Below are 11,520 nucleotides of genomic sequence, written 5' to 3' on the forward strand. Positions count from 1 at the left end.
CAGGGCAGGTGCTGCTCTCTTGGGCACAGTTCAGTCTGCTGGCAGCAATCACCAGCCTGCAGCAGTTTTTTGAGCCCTCTCTGGTTAGAGAGGGTTTTAGGTAGAGTTTTCCCCTATGAGCACTCTTGGTTATGACGAATTTATTGAGGAGGAAGGAGAGTCAGCTGGAAAGAGAAACTTTCCCCTGGGAAGTGTCTGGTACCTAAGCTTGACCTTTCTTTCTGAAGGAGGGATGTCCTGGAGCAAGTTGAAACTGCCTCATCTGATATTTTCTTTCTGTGTCTCAGCCGTGCAGCTGGTGGTGGCAGAAGGAGAGACAAAAGAGGACCAGTGTCTGCATTTAAGAAATTCCAGCAGGTTTTCTTTTTTCAGTCAAGTGCTGTCTCTGAATTGTTTCAGGTGGATGCTTCCCAGAGGCTGGGATTTGATTTCCTGCAGGGGAAGGAGGATTGAGTTAGTGGGGAAAAAAATTGTGAAGCAAGGAAGAAGAGGGATGATGGGTCTTTTGGTTTATGGTGGATCCTTGTACTGCCTTTCTGTAAAGCTGTGCAATTAAGGGGATGTGGAAGCAGAGAAAACTGCCTATTTGCTTTCTGCTCTGCTCACGTGAGGAAGCTTTTCCTTGACACCAGAAGGAGAGTGGGGTTATTTTTTCAGACAGAAAGCTGAGCTAGAAGGAAGTTTACTTGTATTTCAGCTTATAGGGGAGGATGAAGATGGTCATCCTGTCGGATTTGGGGAGTTTGGGAGTACTTGACACATGTTTCAGATCATGGGTAGTCTTTTAAATAAAAAGAAATCAGAAAGTACCCTGATGTGTATCAGGACTGGCCACTGGGACTGGGCTAGTGAAGCTGAGCAAGCCCCAATTCTCCTGCCTTCTTCCCCTCCCATAGAATGGTTTGGGTTGGAAGGGAGCTAAAAGCTCATCCAGTCCCACCCCTGCCACGGGCAGGGACACCTCCCACTATCACAGGTTGCTCCAAGCCCCATCCAGCCTGGCCTTGGGATGAGGCAGCCACAGCTTCTCTGGGCAACCTGTGCCAGGCACTTACACCATCACAGGGAAGAATTCCTTCCCAATATCCCATCTAACCCTGCCTCTGGCAATTTTAAGCCATTCTCCCTTGTCCTGTCCCTCCAGTTCCTGATGAACTGCACGTTCCATAAACGCCTTGGATTTCCTTTCACATCACATCGTCTTTTAATGAATTTCAAAATACTGCCTTTTATATTTTAATCTAATTCCTTCAGCATCTCAGGTGTCCTGGCCTGCAGGAGGGGCCCTGGCAGGGTTGTATTCCGTTATCCTGGCTGGTGTGTGGATGCAGAATCCACTGCTGGCACCAAGTGGCTGCGGGTGGAAGCTGCTCCCGAGGTGTTGGACTCACCACCCTCTGTCCTGTGTGTGGGGATTTTGGGGCTGCAGTTGGAGAAGGGGCAGGACCCCCCATCCCCTCCATTTTCCCTGATGGAGGGTGTCCTGTGTGGGAGCTGCTCCATCCCACTCCAGCTGAGTGGCTGCTCTGGCCCTGCCTTTCCCTCCCTGCTTTAGGATACATGGAAGGCAGAAAGGCTGTCACAGCATTTGCTTGCCTGTAATAAATCCCAGTGTGCTCTGCCCTTGGATGCATCCCATCCTTGTAGGGTTTGGAGGGTATTTTCCCCCCCGAGTAACTGGGAAAATAACCTGTCCAGGATCATCCCAAGCATGAAGGCAAAGGATTGTGATTACCTGGGAAAGGGCACTATTTCTCCTGCCTTTTCAAGTACCCAGGGGGTTTTAACACTTGACAGTGTTTGTAGGCTGTGTATTAAGTACTGAAATTAAAATTACAGTAGGCTTTGCACCCTCCTTCATTTCCAAATGGGTTGCCCAGAAGACTCTCCAGAAGGCAGGGGAGTGCAGATGTAGCTCTGCTCCCAGGCAGGGAGGTGGGAAAAGGGGTGTCAGGGATAGCTGGGGTTGTTATTTTGCAGCAGAAATCAAGGGATTTCCACCCACAAATCCTTTGAAGCCCAGTTTCTTTAGGAATAAACACAGTTGCTGACATACCAGCAAAAAATAAGCAGAATTATCTGCCTGAAATTTGCCTACATCATCTTGAAACGACATGCCCTGTTTATCCCTTCTGTAATTAATTTAAATGTGTCTGACACTAGCTTGGAGGCAAGTTTTGAACTTTCTGTATCCATTGCTGTGATTCTGCTGCTCTTTCTCAGTTCAGTGGTGGCTATATTGGAATTTGGGAACTGGATGTTGACCAGCTCTCTCTGCCAGCCCCTTTCTGGACTGGCCTTTGCAATGAGCATCACTCTTGGGCATGTGAGTGTTTTGGTTTAATGTTAGAGATGCTCATTTTGAAGTGAGGTAAACCCAGAGTAAACAGCATTAATTCCACAGTTTTCAGGGTTTTTTTTTATTTCTTGTGAATAATTGTATGGACTCATCACTGTATCTGACAACCACCTGCAGAAATGAAAAGTCAGAACCAGTTTTGGAGCTCACAAGGGAGGAGATGAGTTGATTTATTCGCAGGGAATCAGGATGATTTGGTACTTTAAAGAGATTTGTATAACTAAGTTATTCTAGTTTTCATCTTAGATTTCATTTATCTCTATTTTGTCCTTCAGCATTGTCTCCTAACTGTGCAATAAGACTTGATGGGCTTTTAGACACTGACTTAAGCTTTCCTGAGCATATTCACCACTTATGAGGTTGATTTGAGATATTTGCACCCAATTCTTAGCCTTTAGTAAAAGATGCTGCCTAAAGCTCTGCTGAAACTTGGGATGTTTGAAGGCTGGTGGTACAAAAATGCTGGTTTGTGTCTTTGGGGATGAAATTAGGAATATTACAGAAGAAGAAAGAGTTGGTGCTGCTTTTGAACCGGTGCTGGCAGCGTCCCTGGGGTGTTGTAAAACTTGTTTGCATTCTTCAAACACGGCAGAAGCTACTTTTGCTTTTTAATGAAGAACATACTTCTCCTCCAAATGAGTTTTCCCCCCTCCTTTCCCCAGCACACGAGAATGGGAGAGGCCCACGTTTTGCATCCTGGGTAATCCCCAAATCCTGTGTCAGATGACAGTAAAACCACCATCTTTTCCCAAAATCCTGCTTGGGCCACTCAGGTGAGAGCACAAGGTGCCAAGGAGCAGAATTTCTCCATTGAGGAGAATCAAACCAACCATCCAAACCCCTCCAGCCCTGGTGCTCCACGTGTCAGGAATCACTTGGTGTTCCATTGGGAAAAGCAGCCAAAATCTGGCTGATGTGCTAATAATGAAGAAGTTACTAGCACAGAAGAGCAGTTGAGGCAGGAATGGTGAACTCCCCGGGCAGCAGAGTGCCAAGTAACTGGTACCACACTGTTCTTTACGAGTTTAAAAGTTAAATTTGTTGTTAAATATTATTTCTGGCTTGTGATCAGCTGGAGTGTCCAATGTATGTTTTCTGATGAGTTTGAAGGGATATCATTTATATCAAATAAGGGATCCTGAGTGCTGAGATCAGGCGAGGTCTGACATGTTTGTAGAGTCACAAAGAGGTGGGGGAAAGGAAGAGGATGAAATCTGCATTATTCAGCGAGCAAAGACCTGGTGTTCCAAGCCAGCACCTTCCCAAGTTGAGGAATTGCTTCTCCCTCCTCCCCTGCAGCAAAAGCCAGGACATAAAGTACTGCAGGAGAGAGGGATTAATGGAGCAAACCTTCTGCAGGGAACACACAGCAGCATTTGGAAGGGTCAGGGGGGCTCGGGGGGCTGAGGAAGAGCAGAACTTCGGGAAGGTGAAGTCTGGAGGCATCCAGGAACATTCCCTTGCTGGGACACTCACCCAGGGCCTGGAGCAGAGAAGAGCTAAAGTGAGACTCAGTTTTTGCAAAGACTTTGGTTTATTAACAGCAGCCATGGCACCCCTCCTGCACGTGCTTCTTTGAAGCATTCACTGGCACGTCAGCTCAGTCCTGGGAGGTAAAACCAACGAGGGCAAGATGCAAAGGCTTCTCCCAGGAGTTTCCCCAGGAGGGTCACGCAGGGAGAACGTTGACTCATCGATTCCTGGGGAAAGCAGATATTGGGGCACACAGGGATTTCTTCTTCCCAAGTGCTGTTGTGGTTCCCATTCTTTGTTGTGCTGCCTTTTGGTGCTCATAGCTCGGGGTGGGGGCTCCTGCTGCCCTGTTCCCACGTGGCTGTGCTGTGTCCCTGTTGCAGTTTGAGCGGCACGAGCCGGTGGAGGGGCGGATCACGGAGCGGCAGTTCGGGAGCATGCTGCTGGCCTACAGCGGGGTGCAGTCCAAGAAGCTCACTGTCATGCTCAAGCAGCTCAAGAAGCACTTCCAGGACGGAGAGGTCAGTGGCATTCACAGAAAACTGGGGAGGCTGAGGCGGGGACAGCTGTGCCATGTCCTGAGGGAAAGCATCCCTGCCGTGCTGAGGAGGATGCAGGGACACACCCTGGCAGGGAGGGGGAGGACATGGGACTGCAGTGGTCAGGGGCCAGTGCAGGCTCGTTCCTATGGAAATGGATGCTGTAATTTTTAAAATTAAATTTGCTGAGCAAATTTACCCTGGGTCTGGAGCCAGAACAAACATTGCTCCTGGTTCCTGGCTTGACCTTGGATTAATTAGCTGCTGCGACCGGGAGGTTTATTATTTAGTTATTAACTTCTGTGAAAAATTATTTGAATTACTCACAATTTAGAGAGGGATAAGTTTGCAGACCCTGCACTCATTAATTCAGTGTGAGACCTTGGAATAAGACATCCACAGCACAAGGACGTGCTTTATCAGGTAAGGCAAGTATGGGCTGAGGAGTGACTTGAGCATTAGAATTTTACTTCTGCCCCTATAAAGCTGGAATGTTCTTTTATTAACTAGGTTATAAACAAGCAATTCTTCACAGTGGGAATGGATGGGAAGTCTTTGGCTGCCTGTTGGGTCAGGCTGGCTTTTTTAGAGCTGCTTCCTCCTGACATCAGAACTGGAGTTTATTTCTTAACTGGTTTAGATGCCAAGTGTGTTATAAAACACAAGTTTTGACCAGGGTCTGCTCCTTTTTTGTCCCCTATTGGTGCCCTAATAGGACTCCTACATTAATAGGAATCATTTGATTTTTCCAGGAAAAAAATACTTCAGTGCAACGTGTGTCTAAGAGAAATTATCAGCTCTGTTGTTAAAGTTTGCAAATAGTCAGTTCTTTTGCTGTGATTTTTGGTTTTTAATTTGTGGGTGTGTGTATATATAGATATTATTGAACAGTAGCTGGATGAATGAGAAAATAGGCAGAGGGATTTATTTTGGAAGGCTTCTTACAGCAGATATTTTCTTCCTTTCATGTGTGAGCCGAGCCCCCGACATCTGTGCCAGGGGAAGAACTTTTTGTTCTTACCTTATTCCTCATCCCCAAATCAGCCAGATTGTGTTTCTATTTGCAGACAACCAGATTCAGAGCAAGTCTTTATCTTCTTTTATTCCAAGGACTTTCAAGGAGAGGAAAATGGGGAATAGGACAAGAAAAAATACATTTGCAAGGAATGGAGTTCTTGGAAAGTTCATGGTTCCTTACACTGGTGAGGATGAAACTCCCAGTAGCTGTCCCAAAGCCACCCAGCAAGCTTTGCCTTGAAAATGCAGTTATCTCATGAGAGCTTTCTTATGGAATCTGCCAAACATCTCTTCCTTGTCTGATGCAATTACCTTTCCTGCACAAGGCAATCCTGGCAGCCTCCAAAATGATAAAGCTCTGGGTTTAATCTAATCTTTAGCTGTTTTCCAGCATTGTTACTCTACATTCCTGCTTTTGGGAGTGTTTTCTTGTATTAACTGATAATCTGCTTTTTTTTATTTTTCTTGAGGAAAAATCCCACCTTACCCTGGATATGTGAACTTTGCATATTCAGCAGAGCTGCTTTGCTTTAAATTGCTTATGATTGTCCTCCTCAAGTTATACTTACACAGCTGCTTTTCTCCTAGTGAAAAGGACCTGAGTCCAGTAATATTTACGAGCAAAGTATTTGGTATATTTATGTCTCCCTAACCACTAGAAAACCAAGCTGACTCTTCAGAAACCAGTGATTCATGGCACTGTCTGTATGTGCTTTGGGGGCTGGCTCAGGTATTTTTCTGTGGAGATGGCAGGGGGTGGCAGTGAGGTGTAATTCTCCCTGGCTGAACCTGGATTCCTGGGGAAAAAGGCCCTAATTTTTGAAGGAGGTGTTCAAGCTGTCATGTTACAAGCAGGTGTTTGCTCCTGGAGCCTGCCTGCTGATGTTATGGGAGTGTTGCTTGAATGATGGAAGGGTTCAGGCTTATGAATCAACAGCTGGAGCTACAAAGGCCTTGGAAGAGGTAATCAGACATCTGTTGACTTGCTGGTACAAGCCTGAGGCTGTCCCAGTCTCTGATTTTATTTGTATTTTGGTAGCTGGGACAGAGCTAATGCTGATGCCGGTCTCAGCTACGGGATTCCTCAATAAAATATTAAATTTCATAATACTGATGGCATTGTTGCTACAGAAATTCAGTGTCAGTCCGTATGAAAGCCCAGATTTGTAGGATACACGTGTATGTCATTGATTTTGCTTTTTCAGCTGCTGAAAGGACCACAAATTTATATATGCAAACATGTAAACCTTCCCTATATTTGGGACTGTAGTGTCCAAGGCCAGGTTGGATGGGGCTTGGAGCAACCTGCTCTGGTGGAAGGTGTCCCTGCCCATGGCAGGGGGTGGAATGAGATGAGCTTTAAGGTCCCTTCCAACCCAAACCCTTCCAGGATTCCAAACAAGGGTCTGTTTTGCACTGTTTAGCCTTGACATCTGCCATTTCGTGGTGGAGCATTCCAGGACAATGCAAAATTTTTGGCTCTTTGCTTAGAACAGCTGCTGGGATGCCTTGTAGCCACCACTACAAGCCTCACATGTCCCAGACAGAGCAGGTACCTCCCAGCACAGGGTGTTCTGCGGGCCTGGAAGTGACTGCACACCTCGTGGTTCCTCCAGGCTTCCCTCGTTTGTCATGCCCTGCTCCCGGGCAGGAGCATGTCAGCCAGGAAAAGAGTAGCAGGGAGGCATCCTGATAATTGCAGAGATATTTTCTCTTGTACCAAACAGAGGGATCTTTGCAGTGCTTCCTGCAGAAGCACTTGATTTATTGGTTAATTTTTCTTTTTGCTAGGACAGTGTTTAATTTAATTCTGCTGAACATCTTGGGAAGTGGGGGGGTACACCTTCAAGGAAAGCTCCCTGCAGAGCCACCAGGGATTTTTCCAGCTCCCTTGTCCACGTGTGCTATCCCATTTTGCCATCTCATCCTTTTTGGCCTGGCTCCATGAAGCCAGGGCTGACAAACCTGCTGTTCATGTGTCGCTGCACACGTAGATCATCGGTGTGTGGATTCACGGAGCCAGGCCACATGCTCAGTTTTACAGCAGAGATAGGAACAAGCTGCATATGTCAGCGTGAGAAGCCCTTCAAAATGTGCTTTTTTCTTTCCCAAGAAGACTGGTGGCTCCTGATGAGGAGTTGTTTGAGCAGGGTTGCAGCGGATCGTGTAGATTTGTGTTTGACAGTGCAGGCTGAGCGTGTGCTCTCATCCAGACCATGGGGACAGATGTGCTGGGTTCTGCACTTGGGATGTTTCATATCTTGCCCTATCAGTCTGTCGTGCCAGGCAGGATAGGAGGAGCCTGGGCCTGAAGCCCTCTTGACAAGCTGATTTATCTATTCCAGAGAGGAAGGCTGAGTGGTTGTTGCTGTGCTGGTGATTTGCCTCCTCCTGGGCTGTGCTGGAGGAGTTGGAGGCTCCAGCTCCTGTCCCAGCACAGCTGTGGTTGTGCTGGTGCTAAACAGGTTGATAAAATCAGGTGTAGTGTGACCAGGTGTGGTCCCAGAGCTGCAGCTCCTCTCCTGGGGGATCTCAGGACACCTTCCCATGCCTGTCCCCGTGCTCCCCGTCCCAGGTGAGTGGAGCAGACAACGATCCAGCCCTGCAGCAAAGCCAAGTGGGGCACATCTGTGCCTGCTGTGCAGTGTCACCTTCTGGGGAAGAGGTGCATCCCCCCAGGGATCCCTGCACCTCATGGGAGAGACCTTACAGCTCATGGACTGTTTCACCTTGTCATTGCAAGTGTGCAGGCTCCCAAAAACAAGCGTTTTTGGAGTGTGCAATTCCCCCCTGGATCCAGCTCTGGGCCAACGAGCCACTTTGTCATTTCCAGGTACTGTCCATAGTCTCCTGTTCCCATCACCATGTGGGTGCCTTGTCTCTGTCCTAGGGGCTGACATTTGAGGAGGTGGAGAACTTCTTCACTTTTCTGAAGAACATAAACGACGTGGACACGGCTTTGAGCTTCTACCACATGGCTGGAGCTTCTCTGGATAAAGGTATGAAAACTTGAAGGAGGCTCAGGTGCTGAAAGCCTGAGGGAGCACAACTCATACCATGTCTTTGGAGTTGGGAAGATGTCAAACAAGCCCAGGCTGACAGGTTAAAAATGTACCCAAATTGCAATTCCTCCCTGTAATGAGATGTTTGACTTGCTACATCCCTGGATAAAGAGGGATTCCAGGTTTTGTACTTCCCTAGTTGTAGATATAGAGGAAAAAAGGCTGAAATGTGCAGCCTGAATGGACACAGCAGGACCATTCTGATGGGAGCAGAGGCAAGATGACCTAGTGAGTGTATCACAGACTCTGCTTCCAGATCCCAGGGACACCAGTGTTTCTTCTTCATCCCCATCTTCTGAGGTGACTTTTTGTCCTCCCTTTACAAAGGACTTGAAAAACTGTGTAAAAGAACTCTTGCCAACTTCCCTTCTGTGGAGATCCCTGATCCACAAGGAGAGGATGAACCAGCAGTGGGGTTGGTGGCAGGGACTGCTCAGCCCTTGATTTGTTCCAGCTCTGCTCAAAAATCAGAGGCTTTGCCTAGAAATAAGGGCTGTGTGGCCAGATGCTGCATTTCTGATGGGAAATCCAAGTAGTGGCACCTTTGGAGCTCCCAGGTGTGCTGGGGGGAAGGAGGGAGAGCCCTGGAACCCCACTGAGCTCCCAGACTGAGCATTAAAGTCTGTCCAGAGTCTGTGTGTGTGGCCAGAGGAGTGAGCTGATTAAACCTCAGAGCTGGTGTTTCCTGGGGAGCTCGGTAATAACGTGGTTTATTGATCAGACCAATCCATATCCTTCTTCTCACTGTGTTTCCTTTTCTGAGCTGGTCTGCATTGGGTGTGTTCTCAGATTGGACACACTGATGTAAAAAAAAAAAGGCAAAAAACCCACCCCAAACCATACATTTAAAATCAAAGTCTAGCTCTCTGCTGCCAGGATTTATCACAGGTTTCTCTTCTAGATTATTTTTTTTTAAAGCTCTCAGCCTGGGGTTATAAAAAAAAGATGTCAAATTCATTACAAGTTTTTTAGGCTAAGTGGAAACTCTTGTCTTACTAGGAAGTTAAAGCTGATGTGTTCAGGCACCTGCAAAACTAAACATTTCAGAAGTAAGTTATTCCAGCTGCTGCTGTTGTGGGAATATTGAGGCATTAATAGGTTTTTGGGCAGTGGAATTACAGAGGGAGTCAAACGTGCCACATCTCTTCTTGTGTGTGTCAGCAGCACTTCTCATCTTTAATTTTTTGGTGGGGGGAATCATCTGTACTCTTTGTTTTATATCACTGGTCAGATGGGGAGGAGGAAGAGGATAGTTTGTGTAATAATTTCCTCCTAACACTGCAGCAAACATTATTATAATTTTAGGACTCTTTAAAATTTAAGAGGAAAAAACCTGGATGGTACCAAACAGCCAGAGCTTGACAAGCTGTTTTCTGTGCTGAATTAAAGTCACTTCTTCTTCTTCTTCTACAAAGGATCATAAACCTGTATTTTAATGACCCATTTAATAACACGCAGATTATTTGTTAGCCCATCTTTCATTTTCCCAGAAACAGAATGGCTGTCACTCCCTTAAATCATAGGCATTCCTTAGAAAACTTCCCCAGCCTGGGCTCACAGCTGGCAGCAGGAGAGGAGCTGAATTCAGTGCTTATTCCCCTTTGCAGTCCAGGGTGTGAACTGCACTTTTTTTGGCTCTGCCTCCAAGCAGACCTTCCAGGCAGCCCTTCCACTGGTGGAGAGCCATGGAATAATTCCTTTGGGCTTCAGGGCAAGGCAGGGATGCACTTTGCTTGGAATGGGCCTAAGCAAGGGGAGATGGCTGAGCCTCTGGAGACCCTCATGTCCGACAGGGTCACCTTCAGTCACGTCTGGGATATCTCCAGGGAACCTCCTTTCTTTACATGTTTGTGCCTGTGGATATGACACAAACAGTGGGTCGGCTCTGCTTTTTTCCCTGATCTCCCTGACTTTCTGTTGTGCTCCCTTTGATGTCAAAACAGTTTCTCCTCAGCTGCAGCCTCACATTTTTGAGGAGAAAAAGAAAAATGTGCCGTGCCACGGGATTGCATAAGGTTTATCCATCTCTCTCCTGGATGGGTGCTCCAGCACGTACATGTACAAGTGATTTGAAAAAAGTTCAGTAGATTTTTGCTGGTTCTATTGCCATCCAACATTTCCAACTGCAGACCTTGAAATGAAATGTGTGTATCAGTGTGAGGCTGATTTCTGGGACCCCAGAACACGTGTCCTGCCTTTCCACCCTGGAATGGCCCAGGGCAGGGAGCCCTGCTCCTGTCAGCCCCCTGCCATTTGGCAAACAGAGGCAGCAGCCCAGCTGGCCATTATTTTGGCCAAATGTGGGATTCATCTCAAGATGGAGGGAAAAAGGGGAGTTTGCCATCTGGCAAGGCTCTGCACTTGGTGAGACATTGCTCATGGTGTGGTTCTGGGAATTGGAGTGGGAAAAAACATAACTGTGTCAGACACTAAACTTGCATAAAATAACAGGTGGCTCATTAAAGGAACCAGTGAGGGACACCAATGCATGGGATTTTAGAAGCCTTTCAAGACAGAAACGTGTAACTCATTTTCACTGGTATGAAATGCAGGAGACTTTCCATGGAGAGATGGATGCAGCCATCCCAGAACCCCAAATCTGGACAAGCTTTGGTTTAGGAGATGTTTTCCCAGATAGCACCTATTTCATTCTGTAAAACGGGAAAGAAATTACAGGGGGAGGTTTCCTTCAATTTTATTTACCTCTCTGAGCTACCTCCTAGTCTAGAGTGTGGGTGTCCAAATGGAAAGCAGAGACACTCTCCCCTTCCTTGTGATTCCTTAAAAACCAACACAACCCTTACTGAGCACAGCACAGTCACACAACCCCTGGGAAGTAATTTTGGCATCAAGCAAGAGTGGTGTGATGGGGCTGACACTTGTGCAGTTTGATTAATGGAAGAGGAAGCAGCAGCCCCTAAGTACAAGTTATAGCTGGGAAAACTGCAGCCAGGAAAAATGAATAAGAGGAGGGAGGGATCAGGTGACTCCCTATAGAAATGGAGGGAGTGGGTTGAAATCCCAGCAGAAAAACAGGACTTATAATTAAAGAACTTAGGACAAGGGGTAA

At 46.9% G+C, this 11,520-nt stretch overlaps 1 protein-coding gene across 2 annotated transcripts in view; it reads left to right on the forward strand.

Moving 5' to 3' along the window:
• MICU1 (mitochondrial calcium uptake 1) overlaps positions 1–11,520 on the forward strand; it is an 86,114-nt gene that overhangs the window by 70,069 nt on the left and 4,525 nt on the right. For both annotated transcript variants that reach the window (XM_029962579.1, XM_018079925.2), the window contains 2 exons: positions 4,216–4,353; positions 8,279–8,387. In XM_029962579.1, the coding sequence (XP_029818439.1) occupies positions 4,216–4,353; positions 8,279–8,387 (247 nt within the window). The remainder of the gene's footprint in view (positions 1–4,215; positions 4,354–8,278; positions 8,388–11,520) is intronic.

The sequence above is a fragment of the Manacus vitellinus genome, unplaced genomic scaffold (assembly GCF_001715985.3).
Source record: "Manacus vitellinus isolate BGI_N305 unplaced genomic scaffold, ASM171598v3 scaffold_48_pilon, whole genome shotgun sequence".
Lineage (NCBI taxonomy): Eukaryota > Metazoa > Chordata > Aves > Passeriformes > Pipridae > Manacus > Manacus vitellinus.